The 22,874-nt window shown below is 48.4% G+C and overlaps 1 protein-coding gene across 1 annotated transcript in view; it reads left to right on the top strand.

Moving 5' to 3' along the window:
- The window catches only part of LOC149325557 (thiopurine S-methyltransferase-like), an 83,757-nt gene that overhangs the window by 42,682 nt on the left and 18,201 nt on the right, over nt 1-22,874 (top strand). Inside the window, exons 2-4 of the mRNA XM_089563189.1 lie at nt 8,324-8,416; nt 14,513-14,642; nt 15,583-15,635. Of these exons, the coding sequence (XP_089419315.1) occupies nt 8,324-8,416; nt 14,513-14,642; nt 15,583-15,635 (276 nt within the window). The remainder of the gene's footprint in view (nt 1-8,323; nt 8,417-14,512; nt 14,643-15,582; nt 15,636-22,874) is intronic.

The following is a 22,874-nucleotide window of genomic DNA, read 5'->3' as shown; positions in this document are numbered from 1 at the left end:
CCTCCTTGGAAATACTCAGGAATTTACCTGAAAGACAGGAAAAACGTTGAACTGAACTTGGTACTGATGTGCTTGTTGCAGCAGCATCCCGCCGCTGCCACCAGTTGATGTGCTTGGTGCATCGGGACCAGGGTCTTCACCGCATGAGGACGAAGCAGGCAGACCGCGGAGAGAAGTCTTCAGTAGAAGCAAAGAAACTTGGGTTTATTTACATTATGTACAATAAGCAAGGGGTCCAAAAGTAAGAAAAGGGATGAAGCTCTTGACAAGAGGTCACGGATGAAGCTCCGTGACACAGCACAGGTTGCTGCTTAAATGCAGTTCACATTCCCCAGGCACCCAGCTAAGGAATCTGATCTCTGGTTGAGCGCCCATGGGCCGTTAGCGTCTTCTTAGGCTCCGCCCTCCCCACGTGACCGCGCACACCGCACAGACACACACACAGTGGCAAGGAGCAACTTGGCATCTCTCAGTCGTGAACTGTTTGGTTTGCCGCGGACCGACCAGGCCCAAGGTCGTCAGCTGCTGTGTGATGATCCTGATCGATGGAGACGTGAGCGCTGACAGCTCACACTGGTGACCTCTTCAGGGACAAATCAGCCGAGTCGCCCCTCCGCTTTGTCGGCTGTTCAGGGTGCACGCGGGCAATGAGTTGGCGGCGCCGTCGCCTCCGGCGTCGCCGCCACTGGGCCTCTCCCGTCGGTCCACGGGCAGTCCGGGGGAAACACCGCACTCAGCCTCCCCGGCGAAGGGGATTAGACGCCTTTGTGTACGCCGACGCCGTCGCCAGAAGCCGCCCCCAGGCCAGCGTTCCCTTGCGCCTTCTCTTATAAACAGCGCCTTTGATCCGCGTAGCCCGATGGCGCCAGCCCGGCTCGCCCGTTCTCCGCTGGCTGGGGCTCCGATCACAACAATCCTTCCGCCGCCAAGAAGACGTCACGGAGTGGTTGCAGCTGATCGGTGCACCACGAATGTGCATCAGTGTCCGGGTCCTTCTGGTCGACAGGTCGGCCAGGAAGCCCTGCACATCTTGCAATGGTCCTCGAAACGGAGCATTAGTGATCAGGTCTACGCTAAGCCCATACCTCCAGCAGGGCAGCACACGGCCAACCTCAGAGAACTGCCAGGTTTTCGGATAAGGTTAAACAAAGGCTGTAAATTTCGATACCCAACACAGCCTTCGCCTCGAAAGCGCATGCCTGGAAAGCTGGCCTATCGGACCTAGTTGAGCCAAATTTGTGTTTTCGTTTGTACTGGAAGACACTCGCTTCCGAATTTTGACCAAAAAAAACCGCTGTAACTAGACGACAAGAGGACAAAACGGTTACGTTTCAGAGATGCAAATGCGGAGAAAACAAATCCAAACTGTTTCCTCGGGAACTTTAAGCACTTCCGATAGGGTCACGAAGAAAACACGTGCTGAGGCCCTCGCGTTTCAGTTTTCTCGCCCTCTTTGTAGTGGAGTTCAATTCGTATTTATCACTAGAATCACGAACGTGCTTACCTCCCCTCATTTGCATGACCGCATACTGCCGTCACCTTTGCTCAACCTGGCAAAGCTTCCCTCCATATCGAAGAACAAGTCACGTTAATCTCCCTAATGTCTTACAAGAAAGCTACCCAAGGCGCTCCTAGTGACCTACAAAAGCCCGTCTGACTAACACTTCACGTGTAAGCGGGCGTTGCTAGACCTACGCACTATCAGTGCATTGTGCCAAACAAATTGCATTACAAGAACCGCTAGACCACTGCTGCGAAAATTTAACAACGAGCATCCAAAAACTACATGTGCTCAAAACATTTTCGGCAGCAGCAAAAAAAAGAAAAGAAAAAGCAAACAGCAGAGACTCTATTCTTGGAATCTGCCAACAACCCGCGTCGCGACTCGAAGGTGTTGCGCATTCTTCAGCCGCGCTCGGCGCGGTCGCAGACTGACAGTAGCCTCGGCAGACAACACCCGACAAAAGTCGAAGGGCTTAAGTGCGCGTTCACCTCTTCGGGCTCCAGACGCCACGCGACATTGATTTGTTCCGCACCCCGGCCGCACATCTCCAACACCTGAGCCGCACGTGGAACGTTGAATGCGAGGGGGGGACGACCGAGTATAGAAAACATGCCTACGTTTACCCCTCTCTCGATTCAGGAATTTTCTTCGTTTGGAACGCGTTCTGCGGCGTTGCTTCGTGCGAGAGCTGTGCGCGCTCCCCTGCGGCCCGCTGCGAGTTTCACCCGTTCTACATGAACTACCGCAGGGTCGCCACAATGGGTCGGGTGGCCTTCGCTTTGTGCGGTGTCTATTTCGCCTGGCGTGCCGCGGTGACCGTCTCGGCCGATTACACTGTTGGCCGGCCTTTACCCTTACAGTGTCCGCGGCTCGTACCTTGTCTGTTCTCTGGAGAGTACCCTTTTTCGCGGTGTCCTCACCCTCCGCATCTTCTTTCTGATGCAGCACCGAGCCACATTTCCCACTTGATTTTGAACAATGGGCTCGTGCTTTCGGCGAGTCACTGCATGTCGCAGTATCTAACTGTCTCATCGGCACTTTACTTTCTCCTGAGCATGATGTGCTCTCTCGAGGCTTGCTGTTCGAGCCTACGACACTAAAGCTCTGGCCTGCAACTTGACCTGAACCACGCTGCTCGGCTAACGTAGCGTTTTTGTCCCGTGTGCTACCCTCTCGATCGCAGCAATCAACCTCCCTTCTGAACATAGCATCTTCCTCAGGGTTAGAGACGGCCGCCTTCTTCCCGGAAATAGCACGCTCCTCTGGGCTCAAAACCGCCGCGCTGCACCTTTTCCTACTGCTAGCATTAGTGCCCACAGCCCTCGCGGCTTGCGGATCTGCACTTTTCCTCATTCTTAGCCTTAGTGCTTACACTATTCCCCGAGCCCTCGCGGCTTGCGGAACTGCACTGCTCGCTAGTTTCTTGACCGAAATCGTCGGTCCCTGCTGCTGAAGTAGCCTTTATTTCTAGGACCAAATCTGCCCTATCCCGGCACTTCTTAGCAGCTGTCGCATCTTTCGGCGACTGAGCGGTGCTCCGATGTCGGTCTCTGACACTGTCATGGTGTACCTGACCACATTCACTTTCGCTTTTGATATAGACCTCTGCGGGAATTCCAATGTACATGAAAAGCGCACTTTTAGCTTTTCCATAATTTCCCGCATCCTCGTCCGAGAGGCGCGCCAGTACGTTGGCGACTTCACACGGGAGGAAAGCCAGCAGTATAACTGACCAGTAACCCAGTTCTAGCTGCTCCTCCGTAGAAATTCCCTGACAATTTTGAAGAAAATTGCTGAAATTTTCGCCTGTCAGGAAAACACTTAACGTAGGTCGAATTGTTTGCATTCTGATCAAGTTAAGTTCGCGTGTGATTTCCCGCAGCTCTCTTTCGCGCTCTTCCCTAGCTGCCTCATCCCCTCGCTTCTTTTCATCGAGCCGTTTTTTCTCGATCTCCTGTGCCTTCGCTAATTCCTCCTGAATGTCCTCCCAACATCCGACTATCTCCTCCGCGTCTGCACCGCTTGCCTCAATTGCCTCAATTATGAGCGGTTTCCTACGGATCGACCCCCAATCGATGCCCAATTTCCCGCATATCAGAAGTAGGTACGGTTTGCGCAGCTTTTTCCAGTCCATGTCTGCTCACAGGCGACGGCTAGTCTCTACTAGTAGTCAGAGGAAGATTCCCAGGCAATCTCTGGGGCCACATTACATTACCTAGGTTTACAAATTTCCAAAGTTGTACAACCTGGTAAAACTCACAGACAAGACCGTGCACTTACCCATACCAGAGCCAGGACGCCGCGCAGACCATCCCAACGCTGCCACCAGTTGATGTGCTTCGTGCATCGGGACCAGGGTCTTCACCGCAGAAGGACGAAGCAGGCAGACCGCGGAGAGAAGTCTTCAGGAGAATCAAGGAAACTTGGGTTTATTTACATTATGTACAATAAGCAAGGGGTCCAAAAGTAAGAAAAGGGATGAAACTCTTGACAAGAGGTCAGGGATGAAGCTCCGTGACACAGCACAGATTGCTGCTTAAATGCAGTTCACATTCCCCAGGCACCCAGCTAGGGAATCTGATCTCTGGTTGAGCATCCAATGGGCCGTTAGCATCTTCTTAGGCTCCGTTCTCCCCACGTGACCGCGCACACCGTACAGACACACACACAGTGGCAAGGAGGAACTTGGCGTCTCTCAGTCGTGAACTGTTTGGTTTGCCGCGGGCCGACCAGGCGCAAGGTCGTCAGCTGCTGTGTGATGATCCTGATCGATGGAGACGCGAGCGCTGACAGCTCACACTGGTGACCTCTTCAGAAACAAAACAGCCGTGTCGCCCCTTCGCTTTGTCGGCTGTTCAGGGCGCACGCGGGCAATGAACTGGCGGCGCCGTCGCCTCCGCCGTCGCCGCCACTGAGTCTCTACCGTCGGTCCACGGGCAGTCCGGGAGAAACACCGCACTCAGCCTCCCCGGCGAAGGGATTAGACGCCTTTGTGTACGCCGACGCCGTCGCCAGAAGCCGCCCCACGCCACCGTTTCCTTGCGTCTTCTCTTAAAAACAGCGCCTTTGATCCGCGTAGCCCGATGGCGCCAGCCCGGCTTGCCCGCTCTCCGCTGGCTGGGGCTCCGATCACAACAGTACCGAATCACTCCTAAAACCCGGGGAACGAGGCTTCCGAAGTTAAAACTGGAGGATCTATCAGCCGAGTTGTGGATGCTAACCCGGACGTCTGAATGAGAAGATATGTGTTAATACCTACCGCGAGGTCACTCAGCATATCTGGCTAGAAAGGCTAACCTTCCCACCTCCGCAAAAAAAGCCTAACCGAAGAACAGGAGGTACTGTGGAGACCACTGAAAACTAAAACTGTCGCTAACCCCGCCGTTCTAAGCCACGTGTGTTCAGATATATTAAAATGGGAGTGCAGCAAATGCGGCGGCAACAGTACCGTAGACCACATCTTCTGGGAGCGTCCGACATATCACCCACCAATATCGTTTCAGAGGCTCACGAACGTCGGCCCGTGGGCGGCCTTGCTCCTCAGCTTCGACCTCAACACACTAGTACTGGTCATGACAAGCGTCGAAGAGGTTGCCGTCAGGCTCCACTGACGGCCACTTAGCAAGATCAACTAATCCACCTGTTACTCAAGCCGATAAGAAATGTTTTTCAATTCAATCAATGGCCTCTATAATATAGGCTCTCTACAGCCATCAAGGTCGCAGAGTCATTATTGACGACGCTTCCAACACCTCCAAAGCCAAGCTGTGAGTGGAAATCGTAATCTTTCGTACTGACACATTGAAAGCTTCCTCACTGATTCGGAATGATGGCAGATTGCCGAGATGTAACTTTTTAAGCATTTGAAAAGTATTTAAGTACTCAAGTTCTATAACGGTAAGTTCTCATACTATCTAATGAACATATGAAAACTTTAAGCGCAAGGTACATCATATTTCGCACCTAATAAACACAAAAGAGTCTACAGTGAGAAGTAACTTGGGCAAATATCAAACAAATATCAGTGGAAGTTGTTTGGAGCAGTTCTTTACCATATAACTTAAAAGAACTACGAAATATCGCTGCCGCTCTATAAAGGTACTGTTTTATATGTTCCCTGTAGTTGTTTTTGCGATTGAATAAACTTTTATGACGCTTATATTAGTTTAGTATTGCGAAAACCATGCCCCCTTCACTCTCCGACCCTGAGTCCTTCTGTTTGTGTTAAGCCCCCTTTTTGTGCTTCCCATTTTTCATGCATAAAAGTGAAATGAATAGTTGGAGTGCGCGGACTAGGTGTCCTAACGAATGTTTAATGGAAGACGAAATGCGAAGTCAGTGCACAGCACAACTATTTGAATACGGGAGAGTGGGGCAAAAGATATCAGTGGGCGAACATCGAGGCTTTGGTAGCTAACGCCCCTCAATTTTAAACCAGCACGCATACTAAAGGGACATTCGGGCTGAATACACCCCCCCCCCCCCCCCAAGTCTAATACATATTTCTTGAAGGCTAGCTGGACCGGGCTTTTTTAAGCACACAAAAAAATACCGAAGTGACCCTTGGTGAGCAGAAAGAAGTTGAAATTGCACAGAATTCAGCAGACCACACTTCCCAGCCCCAATCAACCTGGTGTTCTAGGTTCACGCAAGTGTCTAGTTGTTTTTGTTATTTTGTGCAATTCGTAACAACGTTTTCGACTCGGCTAATTAAGAGAAAAAGTGTTTGAGCAACTGGCTACCTATGGGGCAAAACGCGACGTTGTGTTGTTATGCAGGGACCTAAGTATATGTAATAGTTTTATTGCTTGCTCTAAAGCTCCACCTATGTTTCCAGGCATTTTCTATAGTGTGGTTGTAGAAAAGTAGGCTAGTGAATGCCGACTAGCGCGCAGAAATACTCAAAAAAGCTCTTAAGGGATGCAAGGTCTGCCGTTGCCATCAAGCGTTTTGGTGTTCCCAAAGGCGCCCACAAGCGAACAGGAAACAAAATGACAAGATATGAAAGCCAAGAACTGTTTAAAAGGTCTTGGGAACCTCAGCGTCGCAATCGGCCCGCTGGCCTGAACGTCTATTTCACAACAAATTCTGACTAAGGAGGGAGCTCTGTTTTGTCTAGCCGACTTTAGCGTTCAAAAGCTCCTGTTCACGCGCTAAGACTCGAACTAAATTACATGTCCATTCAGCATTGTTGAGCGCAAGAGCAACAGCTGTGTCACTAAAACCAAAATAATTTGACGAAGAATGCACGAAATTCAAAAATACAGCATTCACAGGCTACATGTAGAGGCCAGAGGTGAAACTGCTTACGAATAGGCCGTGCAACAAGGAGTACCCTGCTCGATATTAGTACAATGCAATCTAATAGAAGTTGCTCACAGACATTGTCTCCATGTTCTTAACGCTAACGCTGCACTTAACGCTAATGTCATTCCAAGAATAAGTAATGCGTTATTTTGGAGGTGCTTCAACTTTGCCCCGAACAGTGTTTCGTTTGACTGCTATTCAGCTGGACCCTTTCATTTCATGATCTTGATGACAGGACTGTGGGAAAAAACTAGGCTGTATTTGCTTTTCATATCTGGGAACAACGTGTATTGGCGATGATTTTAAAATTCTTTTCGGTTTCTGCCCCACCCATAGTTAAGGAAAAGTTTGGCAGTGCGAGATATCTCTGATGAAGCTACTTGTGGCCCTGATTTATATTATAGGCATACGCCATTCTTTTCCAACAGCGTATTTAGAAAAATCTCAAGCGGAGCCACCAGCGCCACGCTTCCAGTTTCTTTCAGGTTTTTTTTTATTTTAGCACAATCCCACGCACAAGTGAAGACAGTGTAGGAGATACCGTTCAACTTGATGTCATGACCCTAAATGAAGGCTGTAAGCTGAATAGAAATACTTCAACATAGACCATTGTGTAATGCCATGGAACGCTGACTGCAAAGGGGACATTGGAAGGAAAGGTAAATGGGCAAGCGCATTGCACCATTGAAAATTAGGACACGTATATGAGGATGTGTGTTAAAGTATTTTTGTTAGCGTGCACGATCAACTTTTACAGCCACAGGCGGTGCATGTTTCGCGGAAATTGTGTTGGGTCGTTTTAGACGGCTGAACGTCGTTTCCCATAGCCGCGAATGTTTGTAGTTTTTGTTTGTTTATTCTTCTGAGCCGCCGGCACGCCGCTTTATCGCTTTGTTTGTGATGCAAGACGCGCCTAGATTTATATCTATCGATCGCATCCAGGCGGAGCCGAACCTACGTTGTTCCAGAGCGTTCTAGTAACTTTCCAAGCTTTATTTTGGAAGTTCTCTATCAGCTTTAAATTGAGCACGGCCGAGCGAGGTGGGAATTCTGTCGACGACCGCCGAGCACGCTAGTTGCTACGCTGCCGCCGAGTGATTCAGTTCTTTGCGGGTGCAAGTCAGCCAAATAAAGAGTGTCGTTTCGAAGACATTCTCGCTGTTTTCCTGTTCGCCGGACAGCAGTCACCACTACGTGACACTAAGATACCTAGAGTATTTAATTGACAATGCGTTCAACTTCTGCTTTATAGCTTTTAAATATTGTGACACAAAATGTAATTTTATACATGACTGCAGAACAAAAAGCGTGCCTTATTTGCGTTCAAAAACAACCGCAGTGAGTCTCCTATAAGCTGGAAATTCTGTGAATGCTGGAAAATAGTTGAATTAAATCGATGCATCAAGGAACATCTCAAACCGTCACGGTACAGGTTGAGGCACGTTGAATAAAGTTCTCTTTGCATGGATATTACAGTGAACTTCGACCTCTTGTGCTTCAAATTTCATGCAGGTTGCTGCTAGACAACAAAGACGCAATCCTGGCTGGAAAGGAGAACGCACGCGTGTTCATCCCACTTTGCGGGAAAGCACACGAATTGAAGTGGTGAGTCTTTTGTCAATTCTGAGGTGCTTGAGGCTGCCTGGAAGCATGTCGTGGCATGCTCAACATTTCGGGCACGTTTCACTTTGAGCCAAAAGAAAACGGTTAATTTGGATTTCACCGAAAGGCCAATGCCAGGCTCAATTGCCTTACGCACATACTTTCTGCGCGGAATTTTCTCAAATCATGTCGTACACTTTGAGCTTTTGTTATGTATTGCGCCTGTTGTTAGCGTCACACCACTATGGCAATTAGCTTTAACTCGTTGCAAATGTAAGTTAGTCAAGGGCATAATTCCGAAAGCTTTTTGATCGTTGAAGTGTTGGAGAGTTGGTTGGCAGTACCGCTATCTTGCACGCCGTTCACGGACACGATATACCGTCCTCAAAAACACACCTCCTCATCGATGCTGACATACTGCGCGAAAACGTTCCTTGCGAACGGTGCGAACGCTACTGAGGTAGAACACGCCCCCTCTTTGTGCATACCTGAATATAGTCCACAGATAATAGTAATCATTTTCACTTTAACCGTACCTGACTAGAAACACTCGTTGTTTAAGGCACATTTCTTTTGCAAGTGCACTGTTTTAACTCTGCAAAATATAAGCAAAAAAGCAGACTTTTAGGTGCCTACACTGTAATCTAAGAACATCTCCTGCTAATATTCGAAAACAAGTTTGCTTTACTTTTGTTCGTCCACAACTAGAGCTCGCTTCCTCTAGCCTGGTGATCATGTTGTTATTATAAGGAGACCAAATGGTCTCCTTATAATAACAACATGATCACCAGGCTAGAGGCCATCCAGACCTGTGCTCCATGATTCGTTTCGATAAACTCTAAATACCATTCCAGCATCACTGAGATCGGAACCCATCATTCAATAGAATCTTTAGCCACAGACCGTGACATTGCTCTCTTACACTATTCCAAAAGTTTATTCACCTTAGTATATCTTGTTCTCTTCACCTCGATGTTCCATCTCGCTCAGCTAAAAGATTGCTATATCACATCAGCTTCATATGAATATACGGTGACATATTAGCTTTTAATCAATAGGCACTTCCTCGAGCGATTACTTCATGGAATGATTTGCCAGATATTATCGCTTTTTGGCCTCATCCAGATACCTTCCATTACAAACTGACCGCACGTTAAGTGGACTCATCACTTAGCATGCCTTCAATGACATCTTTTGATATCGTGTTTGCTTTGTTCCAGCCGTCAAGTGTCATTTGGAAACAATATTTGTACTAACGTTTGTCTTTTATTCTTTGCCACATTTATTCAGATCTGTTTGCCCTATTTTGCCCAGCAAATCGGGATCTGTATTGTATCACCACTTCTTTGATTGCGCGCTGATAACACCAGCTGCGCGCATTTCATGCTATTTTGTTGTGCTTTATCAAGTTTAGCTTACCTCTCTTTCTTATCTCCCTGTTGTTATGTTTATTTAAGTACGCTTTTTTTTTCATGTGCTCATCTAATTTAGACGTCTACTGCATTTTTGTTTTTATACCTTTCTGCCTTTTCTGTTAGAAAGTTTTTAAAAAGTGACGGCCCCCCTTACACAATGTCCCATGGGCCAGTAGGTATTTGAAAAAAATAAATAAATTGCCACAAATTCGTTAGGTTTGTCAGGTTAGAAGATGCTTTCATGGATAGCTCGTGCTAGATTGGCAACTAGATAAAACAACCATGCAGCAGACAACGTGCGAGGTGGCCACCCTATCAGCAAATTACTAACGGAGTGGCACACACATAGGCTTTGCGCCCCTGTCGGTTTCTTTTCATTGGCGAGAAAAGTTTAGAGGATTATAATCGCTCTTTCTATTTTAGAGCCAACTAAGTTTGAGAAAGGCGTAGTGTCCGGTATTAGTATACTAACCTCTCTTCGTCGTAAATGATGTGGCCTCAATGAACAAGTTATTTTCTCCAAATAGCTCTAACACATTAGCCTACCAACAATAGAAGATTTATTTTCAGCACATTGCTTATTTATTATAATACTATGTTATGAATGCTCGATGAATGTTAATCTCCTGAATAACGTTTCATTAAAAAAAACCGCTAGAGAAGCAGGAGAAATTAGCGAAAAAATGATACGACGAGCTTGATAGATGACAATACTTCATCGTTGAAGTTCGGATATATAGCCGGAAAGAAAAAAATTGAGGGGGAACTTTGTTCACCTAAAGTGCGGTGAGGCGAAAGCCTTAAGCGCGGTGCTGCTGCTTGTGTCACTGTTGTGTGGCTAAGATGTTAATTAAGTACACAATTGTTTGTGAATCTTAAGTGCTGGAGACACTGCAGGGCGTTCGGGAGGCATCCGTCTGATTCGACGCCTTTCTGCACTCTCCAGCGTCCTAAACAAGGAGAACTACATATGCGTTGGCAGGAAGTAGCGTAGCCATTAGCATGCTCGGCTGCGGAATGGAAGGATGGTGGTTCAAATTCTATAGTGCACAAAGATTTTTTTCTGGTCTGACTAGAAAAACGTGTCACCTCTGCTGACAACCTTCTGCCGACAACGATGAAGCATTAAAGCCTTCGCCTTAACATTTTTGAACTTGAAAAAAAAAGGTCGTGATTCGCAACTAAACGTGTGTCTGCGTCCTGTGGTCTTCAGCGACAATGTTTTAACACAAAATCAATACATGGCTTAGCTGGAACGAAACCCGGCGGCGTTGACCAGCAGTAGTGGTCCCAAGCCCCCCGTGACAACATCATTGTCTCCATGACGGCAGCGCGAGGCCGAAAGATAATAACATTTACAGGAAAGAAAAGTAAAATTCTGTCCGAAGACACAGAGAATTAAAGAAAAGGTCCCCACATTTCGAGGCAAGGACGCAACCCATGGGCCACAAAAACGCGCTACTTGTCGGCGAATGAATGTGAACCTAGTATATGCGTTGGCTTACGACTATATGCTTGCGAGTAGGCATGCCATTCATCATCATCATCAGCCTGACTACGCCCACTGCAGGGCAAAGGACTCTCCCATGTCTCTCCAATTCACCCTGTCCTTTGTCAGTTGCCGCCACTGTATCCCCGCAAACTTCTTAATCCCATCCGCCCACCTAACTTTCTGCCATCCCCTGCTACGTTTGCTTTCTCTTGGAATTCACTCCGTTACCCTTACGGACCAGCGGTTATCTTGCCTTCGCATTACATGCCCTGCCCAAGCCCATTTCTTCCTCTTGATTTCAACTCAGATATCATTAACCCGCGTTTGTTCCCTCACCCACTCCGCCCTCTTCCGATCTCTGAACGTTACACCTATAATTTTTCCTTTCCATAGCTCGCTGCGTTGTTCTTAACTTAAGCTGAACCCTCTTTGTTAGCCTCCACGTTTCTGCCCCATATGTGAGTAGCGGTAGGATACAGCTGTTGTAAACTTTTCTCTTCAGGGATATTGGTAAGCTACCATTCATGATCTGAGAGAACCTGCCATATGCGCTCCACCCCATTCTTATTCTTCTGATTATTTCCCTCTCATGATCCGGATCTGCGATCACTACCTGCCCTAAGTAGACATATTCTCTTACTACTTCCAGCACCTCGCTACCAATTGCGAACTGCTGTTCCCTTGCTAGGCTGTTGAACATTACTTTGGTTTTCTGCATGTTAATTCTTAGCCCCACCGTTCTGCTCTGCCTGTCTAACTGATTTATCATACTTTGCAGTTCTCAGGTATTCTCCATTAACTCTTATCCCCAACTGTTCCCATTCCAGTCCCCGGAATATCTCCTGTAAGTAGACAATGAAGAGCATTGGCGAGATCGTGTCTCCCTGCCTGACACCTTTCCGTATTGGAATTTTATTGCTGACTTTATGAAGAACTATAGTAGCTGTGCAATCGTTATAGATATCTTCCAATATTTTCACATAACACTCTTCTACACCCTGATTCCGCAATGCCTGCATGACAGCTGAGGTTTCCACTGAGTCAAATGCTTTCTCGTAATCAATGAAGGCTATATATAGGGGTTGGTTATATTCTCCGCATTTCTCTGTAACCTCATTGATGGTGTGAAAGTGGTCTATTGTCGAGTATCCTTTACGAAAGCCTGCCTGATCATTTGGTTGACTAAAGTCCAAGATTGTCCTGACTCTATTAGCGATTACCTTAGTAAATACCTTGTAGGCAACAGACAATAAGCTGATTGGTCTGTAATTCTTCAAGTCCTTGACGTCTCCTTTCTTATGAATTAAGATAATGTTCGCGTTCTTCCAAGCTTCTGGTACTCTCGAGGTCACAAGGCATTGCGTATACAGGGTGGCTAGTTTTTGTAGCACTATCTCTCCTCCGTCCTATAACAAATCTGCTGTTACCTGACCCTCACCAGCTGTTTTCCCTCTTTACATTGCTCCTAAGGCTTTCTTTACTTCCTCCTTCGTTACTGGCGGGATGTCCCATTGCTGTGCTCGACTGCCTCCCTCAGTAACTTGATGATTACATTCGCTACTGTATAGATTTGTGTAGAACTCTTCGGCTAATTCAACTATCTTATCCCAATTGCTGATGACATTGCCCTGTTTGTATATTAGCGCATACATCTGGTTTTTACCTATGCCCAGTTTTCTCCTCACTGATTTTAGGCTACCTCCGTTCCTTAGAGCATGCTCGATTTTCTCCATGTTAAACTTTCTTATGTCGGCTACCTTGCGCTTATTTATTAACTTCGATAACTCTGCTAGTTCTATCCTGTCTGTGGAGTTAGACGTCCTCATGCTTTGGCGTTTCTTAATCAGATCTTTAGTCTCCTGAGATAGCTTGCTGGTATCCTGTGGAACCGTCCTACCACCTATTTCTGCGGCGAACTCTGTAACGATAGCTGTGAGATTATCATTCATTGTTTCCGTTATAAATAAGTAATCGTTAGTGAACCTCGCAACAACGTGCCCAATGAAACTATGCTTTCGCATCCAAAACTTGTAATTTTAAATTCCCGCCGCATTTTTTTTTCGAAAAGCAATTTTTTTTTCACAATTTAGTACCCTTAACCTGTTGTCTATATATGCTAAGACGCTAGGATTTCATAACAAAAATAAAACGGCTTTTGAAAAGGTCTCCACTGTAAGGAAGGTTTCGAAGTAGAGTTTTGTTTGAGGTATTTAAATTTGAGTACAAAGTTTTGCGGCCATTTTGATGTAGGAAAGACTAAGAAGGTGCGCAAGATGAAGCTTCTCCTAGTATAAATTTTTTCTTGACAACATACCACTGTCCCGTTCATCTAGAAAATTTTTCTAGCAAAGAAGGCGTAAACTACTGAAATGCGCCCTGCGGTTTCAGCATATCGGGTGCTTTTCGCAAACATGCGAGTAAACCCAGTACAGCGCGTAAGAAACGTCGCCCTTGTTACTGAGAACGGCATGCAGCAAAATTCGTGATATTTATATATTTTATTTAACGCAATAATCTATCTCAATTAACAATGACAGGAGTGCAAAAAAGCGACATAATCTGCTGACACATGCCAGTTAACCACACATAAAGTATTTAGAAGCTATCACAAAATTGTAAGAGAAAGGCCTGTTACGATTGAAAAGGCTTAAAAACAATGTAAATGCAGGGTTCTAGCGGTTGTCTTAATTGTTGCGCGCTGAGTTCCAAGCAAAATGCATAGCAGAAATCATTCGCTAGTAGTTTTCAGAAAATGTGAGCTGACACAACCACTGTTTTCACTTTGATCAGGTTCTATTGAATGGATCTGTCTTCTATAGGTGTAGCGTAATGCACTTTTTTGAACAAATCTAAAAAAAAATTTAAAAATCACTGCTATTAAGTCCACGATCAAAATGGGCTCTGAAAGACGTAACTATCTCATGTATTTCGTTTACACAGGTCTTCAATTATATGAGGCAGTCACTAGCATCTAACATACCTTCGCACATGATATTTTGATCGGTGTCATACCTGTTTATAAAAACCCTGTAATTCTTCGGCGGGCAAAAGAGACCAAATATTCTTAAGCATAATTGGATGGTTTGTGTTCGCTCTGGTACTAAATCGAACGCTCAAGTTCAACATAGAAGTGTGAATTTAAAATGTTTCATGACTGAACGAAAGCGATTGACAGGTTCATTGAACACGCAGGTTTCTGGACCTGGGTCACAGCGTGATTGGTGTGGAGTTTATAGAGGAAATCGTGCGAAGTTACTTTGAAGAGAACGACCTGCCCATGGAAGAAACTACGTGCCCAATTATCAGCTGTAAATTTATTCAGGTATGGCGAACAAGCTGCCTTTAGAGCTTTTCGCTCTTGGTGCGAACTGTTGCTCTCTTACTGCGAAATGCTATGCACGGTTGACTGGGACAGAGTTAGATATTCACCGCATCCAGTCATCTTCTATCGTGTCCTGGATACCACCGCTTTCAAGCCCCGATTTGCAAATAGCTGCTAAATTTAAAAACCTGACTGTGAAATGATATGCAGCACGTAGTTTTACTAACGTGGCTGGGTACAGTTGGTGTTTAAACCAGTTACTAACGGCATTCAAAAGTGTCATTGATAATGACACTTCTTTGAAGACATGCATGTATTCGACAAAACGTGTACGCATATCCGCGATGAAATATTTGAGATTTGGTATAACTGGTAGTATGGCCCTAACCACAGCCTCCATTCATTAGCTTCGCAGACGTTGAGCACGGTACAATGGAGTAGAAAATTTCCGGGAGTTTCCGTCTATATCCATGGCGTTTGACAACAGTTCCTTGCTTAGTGGATGACCTAATGCTTTCAATCTATCATGCATGCGGCCGAAGGAATTCAGGCGCTCCACTATAACATTATCAGTTACGCAGGCAGGTTAACACAGGCTTATGCCTGAATGATTCGCCCCGTGAGCTTTTACCATTGCACAGTGTAAGTATCAAGTATCGAAGTGAGTTACCAATGTAGGCTTTCTGAGCGATCACCACAAGAACTAAATATAATGGCATAAATGCTTGTGTTGGGGGTAAAGCTGCCGCCCTGGCATGTCATGTTGGAATTGTGAATTTCGGTACCCATTTCCTGTTACTGGCAAATGTTCGATCTTTGCATCGCCATAATCACTCTAAAGTATTACATGCAACGACCGCTTACATTTGCATAGGGCATGAGTTGCGTACGCTCACTTAACATTTGAATTTCCTGTTTTTTTTTTTCCTTTTCTTCACAGACTCCCGATCAGCGCCTTCAAGTTTTTGTTTGCAACATATTCGACTTCAAAAGGTAATTCTACGGTGTTTTTTTCAGGTCACGCTCAAGAGTAAAGAAAGCCGAACTAGAAACTGGTGAACTGGACTGCGTTATTCAGGCTGCGTGGCAGCAGCGGCCGTTTCTCGCGATCGCGTAAGGCTTCCATGTGGCGAAAAAGACGGCATCGGCGTCGTTGTGCATGAGCGAAAAATCCTGATTGGTTAACTGCGTTACGATGTTACAGCCACATAACCACGCGCGGAGATTTGAAACACTGCATAGCACTAACGCTAAGCACCACATAACACGCGGAATTGCAGCTATTAAATATTACATGTGTAAGATGGGCACTGGGACGGTTAGAGGAGCAGGGCGCCGGTGGTAGACACAGAGACACAGGCCTCGTAGACACACAGGTCGAGCACCGAGAGCTCGCACACAAAGCGATAGCAATGCCGTTCAACACAACGGTAAGAAGTTCGTCGTCGTCTTCGCCTGAACAAGAACTTCTTCGTCGTTACAACTGCCCCCCCGGGAAGGAGAGGAGCCATCCTGGCGACTTACGGCGTGGGTGAGATGGCAGGGTCATAATACGGCTTGAGGCGCTGCACGTGAACAGTCTCGCGTCCGCGCCGGCGAAGATCAGGAGACGGCATCAGCGGTTCCACCACGTAATTAACAGGCGAGGTGCGCTCCACAACTCGGTAGGGGCCATGAAACTTCGCAAGAAGTTTCGAGGAGAGGCCTGGAGTACTGGATGGAACCCAGAGCCACACGAGGCTACCAGAAGAAAAGTGCGGGGACGTGTGTTGGCTGTCGTGGCGGGATTTCCGACGGTATTCGGCCTCAGTTGTGAGAGAACGGGCGATTTGGCGACACTCTTCTGCGTGTCGTGCAGCTTGCGAAATAGGAGTACACTCAGATGCGTCAGGCTGGTATGGGAGAATGGTATCGAGTGGAGCAGAAGGATGACGGCCGTAAAGAAGATAGAACGGGGAGAAGCCAGTAGTCGACTGCGTTGCGGTGTTGTAGGCGTACGTCACATACGGAAGGACGAGATCCCAGTTGGAATGGTCTGATGAGACGTATATAGAGAGCATATCGCCGAGGGTACGGTTAAATCTTTCTGTAAGGCCGTTAGTTTGCGGGTGATAGGCAGAGCTTGTTCGGTGAATGATGTTGCACTTGCGGACCAAGGCTTGCACAACTTCCGATAAGAAAACGCGGCCTCTGTCACTCAGGAGTTCGCGTGGTGCGCCGTGGCGAAGAATGAACCGTCGCAAAATGAAGGAGGCGACGTCAGACGCTGAGGCGGACGGAAGGGCGGCGGTTTCTGCATAACTCGTCAAGTGGTCAAATGCGACGATAGCCCAACGGTTACCGGCTGCGGTGTAGGGAAGAGGTCCATACAAATCAATGCCTACGCGGTCGAATGGGCGTGGTGAGCAAGGTAGCGGCTGCACCTCGCCTGCAGAAGGGTGGGCAGGGCGATTGCGACGTTGGCAGGGCAGGCATGAGCGGATGTGCTTAAGGATGAAGTTATACATTCCGCGCCAGTAGTAACGCAGCCGGATCTGATTGTATGTTTTGAATACTCCTGCGTGTCCGCACTGTGGGTCAGCGTGGAAATAATCACAGACTTGCGAGCGGAGGTGGCGAGGAACAACCAATAACCACTTGCGACCATCTGCGCTGTAGTTGCGGCGGTAAAGGAGATTGTCACGAATGGCGAAGTGAGGAGCTTGGCGACGGAGAGCGCGTGATGGAGAAGCCGCCGTAGTGGTAGAGAGCAAATCAAGCAGAGACGCAATCCAAGGGTTCATGCGCTGCGCTGAAGGCATGTCGTTGATGTGAAGCAACGGAGGAGAGTCGTCGAGTGTTGAGAGGCCGGCGAGCTCAATCGGAAGTGGGCAGCGAGAAAGGGCGTCGGCATCTTGGTGCTTGTGTCCGGTGCGATAAACTACACGGGCATCGTATTCCTGCATACGAAGAGCCCATCTTGCGAGGCGGCCGGAGGGGTCTTTCAGGGAGGATAACCAGCAAAGCCCATGGTGGTCCGTCAAGACATCAAATGGACGACCATAGAGATAAGGGCGGAATTTGGTAAGAGCCCAAACGATAGCCAAACACTCTTTTTCCGTCACTGAGTAATTGGACTCTGCCTTCGTCAGGGTGCGGCTTGCATAGGCGACAACGTACTCATGAAAGCCAGGTTTGCGCTGAGCGAGTACAGCTCCGAGACCAACACCACTGGCGTCGGTGTGGACCTCGGTAGGGGCCGTCGGGTCGAAATGGCGCAGGATATGTGGTGCGGTGAGGATGCGGCGTAAGGTATAAAACGCGTTGTCGCATGCGGGTGACCACTGTGAAAAGTTGGAGCTGCTGGATAGGAGTTGTGTTAAAGGGGCAGCAATCGATGCAAAGTTTCGGATAAATCTACGAAAGTAGGAACACAGGCCAAGGAAGCTGCGCAGTTCTTTGACAGATGTAGGCTTGGGAAAAGCAGCGACCGCTCGAAGTTTGGCTGGGTCTGGAGAAACGCCTTTCTTGGAGACAACGTGCCCTAAGATAGTGAGTTTACGAGCGGCAAAACGGCATTTTTCAAGTTTAGCTGCAAACTGGCGTCAGAAAGGCAGTTCAAGACGTGCCTCAGGCGATGGAGGTGGGTGTGAAAATCCGCAGAAAAGACGATGTCGTCGAGGTAGCAGAGTCATACCTTCCATTTTAATCCCCGCAAAATGGTGTCCATCATCCTCTCAAATGTTGCAGGCGCATTACAAAGGCCGAATGGCATAACTGTAAATTCGTATAAGCCGTCGGGGGTTACAAAAGCGGTTTTGGGGCGATCGGCCGCTACCATGGGGACCTGCCAATATCCGGAACGAAGATCGAGGGAAGAAAATAGTTCGGCCCCTTGCAAACAGTCCAAAGCGTCATCGATGCGCGGAAGAGGGTAGACATCCTTCCGCGTAATCTTATTAAGGCGGCGGTAGTCGACACAAAATCGGATGGAGCCGTCTTTCTTCTTGACCAGCACAACAGGCGAAGCCCAAGGGCTACTGGAGGGCTGGATAACGCCGTCTTGGAGCATTTTATCAACTTGCTCTTCGATAACATGGCGCTCGGTGGCAGATACACGATAGGGGCGCTGCCGCACTGGTGCGTGGTTGCCGGTGTCGACACGATGGGTGACCGTGGAAGTTTGGCCCAAGGAACTCCGATGACAGTCGAAGGAGGAGCGGAACTGGTGAAGGAGGTTAAGAAGCTGCGTCTGTTGCGGGAAAGGAAGATCGGTGTCGATAGAGCGAAGGAAGAGGTCTGTAGCGGAGGAATCAGGCGCAGAAGATGGAGGGCTGAGCGCAGTCATGGCTAGATGAGGTGAATCGGCGGGGTCCTCACAGGTGAGAATGGACGCAATAGATTGTATACTGCCGAGACATTCGCCATGGCGCAAAGCAGTAGGGAAGGAAAACGGGTTAGAGACCCATAGCACGGAAAGGCCTGCAGAAATAGTGAGCACAGCCTAGGGCAGCGGGAGGGACTTGCGGCGCAGGAAAGTGCAGGCAGGCGTGAAGATAACAACGTCATCACAAACAGAGTCACAAGAGATGCTTACAAGCGCAGTGGAGCTGGGAGGAAGGATGATGTCTTCAGTGACGACGGCTTTAGCGCACGGAAGAGAAGGAGCAGCGTCTGGCGAGACATTAGGCAAAGCGGAGAACCCAACTTCTGCGCGAGCGCAGTCGATGACAGCTTCGTGACGCGACAGGAAATCCCACCCTAAAATTAAAGAATGTGAGCAAGAAGGCAGCACGACGAACTCGATGGAGTATAGTGTGTCCTGGATTCGAACTCGAGCGGTGCATGCTGCTAACGGCGTAATCGGCTGTGCGCTGGCCGTGCGCAGCGTGAGTCCCGAAACTGGCGTCTTAATTTTCTTTAAAGAAGTACATAACTTTTCGTCCATTACCGAAATCGCTGCACCGGTGTCTATCAGAGCCATCACAGACACGCCCTCAACAAAAACATCAATAAGGTTTGCAGGTGATCGATGAGGTCTTCGAAATTTCGACGGGGGCGCAGTTCTTGCCTCCGGAACTTCGGCGCCTAGCTTTCCTGCTGAGGAGAATTAGGGCGACGTCGCATGTGGGAGATAGAGCGGCGTCGAGGCGAAGGGGAGCGGCGGCTGGAGAGGGCTGAACGATCAGGGGAGAAAGGACGACTTGGCGTTTGGTCGACAGGCTCAGAATACTGACGGGTTGAAGGCCAGTACCCCGAAGATTGCGCGCGTGGGGCTGGAGCTTGGAGATGGCGACGGCAGTAGCGCGCGACGTGGCCAGGCACTCCGCAAGTGTAGCATACAGGACGGTTGTCACTGGTGCGCCACGGATTGCTTGCTCTTCGAGCTGGTCGCAGGGCAGGTGCCGACGCTTGCACAGGCACGTACATTGTAGGATAGCACGACGGCGGGGGCTGTACTAGAACGTCGGCGTAAGTCCGAGGACCGGCTACAGGTCTTGGGGCGACGTCGGCGCAAGGCATGGGACTGGTGACAGACCTTGGAGCAGCATCGGCGTAAATCAAGGGTGCGGCGAAAGGTGGCGGAGGATGGAAGGATGGAAGCGCCTCAGTAACCTGGTCCTGTATAGCCTGTCGAAGAGCCGGGGCCAAATAAGGCGGCGCCTGTTGAGGGCTAGGCAGAAGAGAAAGTTGCCGAGCTACCTCTTCACGGACGAAATCTTTGATTTGTTGCAGCATAGAGGTGTTGTCAGCTGCACGCGCCAGTCCAGAAAGCGATTCAACCTGGGCTTGTTGGTGTTTCCGAGTCAATAACCGCTCTTTGCGCAGCTCCTCGAAGCTTTGGCAGAGCGTGAAGACTTCCTTAACGGTGCGCAAGTCAAGGGCTAATAGCATCTGAAAGGCATCATCGTCGATACCTTTCAAGATGTGTTTTATCTTGTCGGCTTCGGACATGTTCGCATTGACACGTTTGCATAAGTCAATGACTTCTTCTATATTGCTGGTGAAGCTTTCGCCGACGTGCTGCGAGCGTTCACGCAAACGCTGTTCAGCCCGAAGTTGCCGGACAGTGGGGCGACCAAAGACTTCGGCAAGCTTCGTTTTGAAGGCTGTTTATGTTCGGATGTCTCCCTCATGGTTCCGATACCAGAGGTTAGCGACCCCCGTTAGATAAAAAATTGCGTTGTTCAGCTTCGTATCGTCGTCCCATCTATTGTACAGGCTCACCCGTTCGTATGACGCGAGCCAGTCTTCCACGTCATTCTCATCGGCTCCGCTGAAGATTGCCGGATCTCGCTGGCGAAGGGAGCCGGCGCAGATGAGAGCTGGTCCCGTTTGCACAGATTGATTTTGGGCGTCTTCAGGCATTTCAAGCGTGAGAAGAGTGCGGCTACGCAGCTCCACGATGGAGATTTCTACCCAGCACCTCCACCAAATGTAATATGGGCACTGGGACGGTTAGAGGAGCAGGGCGCCGGTGGTAGACACAGAGACACAGGCCTCGTAGACACACAGGTCGAGCACCGAGAGCTCACACACAAAGCGATGGCAATGCCGCTCAGCACAACGGTCAGAAGTTCGTCGTCGTCTTTGCCTGAACAAGAACTTCTTCGTCGTTACACATGAAATGCAAAATAAAGAAGTTCCTGATATCTCCAATGAATGAACTTCGTTCGTAATGGCTATCAGTTGAAGATATTTGTAAAGAAATTTTTGAACGTAATTTGAATCCACGACCTATGCGGTGCGAGCCGAAGGCACTGCCGACACGGGCAGAACAAGCACGTTTGCACGATTTGTGAACAAGCTGGGTTTATATGCATGTCGTGTCATCTCTCACGTATAGCGCTATCTTACAAGCGTATGCCAATGAGTGTCTCCGTAGTCAAAGAGGACTACAGGCTGTTATCGCCCCATAGTCTGAAGGCACCGTCAAAGTGCCCCTAATATTTATCGGGGTCGTGGGACTGGCGTGCCGACATTTGCGTTGTGTTTGCAAGCAGGCTTTCTGGGTTTAGCAGGCTGCCAGCTTTATGAACTTTTCTTTGCGCCCTTGGCGCTCATAGTTCTGGGTCATCCAAGCACCAACCACACTCTAGAAATTTTCAGTTCATTTGGTAACAATGACTGCCGCTAGCCGCCGGAGACAAAGTTTGGTTAGCAAAAAGACTATGTATGTCCACGACGAAGCAGCCCTGTGAAGATTTCATGATATTGTCACGTTGTAGTGACGGCAGTCCAGCGGTCAGGAAGACACCACAAATACTTGCAAACGAAGCTCTTTATTTGGGCTGACTTGCGCCCGCAAAAGAACTGACTCACTCGGTGGCGGCGTAAGCAATAAGCGTGCTCGTCAATCGTCGAACTACGAATGTCCGCCGCTCGCGGCATCGCTCAATTTAAAGCCTGCAAGGAAACTTCCAGATAGCAGGACAAGATCATCTACAGTAATCTGGAAAAACCTAGATGCAGCCTTTCACGGCTGCGATAAATCGAGATTAGACTGGGCGCTTCTCGCGTCACGAACAAAAATGATAACAGCCCTTTCCTGCAGCATTGAGCGTTTTTGCGATCGCCTGCTGCCCCCGTTCACTTTGCCGCCTGCCGGCTACTTGCCGGCTGATCAACGAGCGAGCAACGGAATACGCACGGCGCAACATCTAAGCCAAGAGCGTGGGCGGGCCAGCGATAACATCATCGCTTGATGTTCAACGGCAGCGGTGACGTCAGGGGCCTGGAAGGAGCTGAAGCCTACAAAAGGAAGAGCCAAACGATGCTGGGGTGCAGTCCGGTGGAGCACCGAGCTACGTGCTGATCTTGCTGCTTACTTCTAGGTAAGAGGCCTTTCAGCTGAGTTCAGACGTCTTTCTTTGCTCCACTGGACTGCATTCCTGTATTGAACCATGCCGCCGCGAGATTGCATGAAATGTTCAAAGTTGCTTGAAAACGGTCAAGAGAGTGTATCATGTGCTAAATGCAAAAAAGTATACCATGCAGGTAAATGTGCGGGAATGACTAAAAAAACTTTCAAAAACATGACAGCACGCGAAATCGACCGCTGGATGTGTGAGAGCTGTAAAAAGAAGGACACAGAGGAAGAAACATCAGAAACCAGTGACACAGAACTAAGTACAGAACGAAGGGGAGAAAAGAAAAGTCGAATGAGTCATGTAGCAAAACTGATTGAGGAGATTAGCCAAAAGATGGCTGCAGTCTTGGTTCGGCTGGAAGCGCTGGAAACAAAGGTAGACA

Source organism: Amblyomma mixtum, chromosome 10 (assembly GCF_055824585.1).
Source record: "Amblyomma mixtum isolate Tamu chromosome 10, ASM5582458v1, whole genome shotgun sequence".
Classification (NCBI taxonomy): Eukaryota; Metazoa; Arthropoda; class Arachnida; order Ixodida; family Ixodidae; genus Amblyomma; species Amblyomma mixtum.
This window is presented reverse-complemented; position numbering and strand designations above follow the sequence as displayed.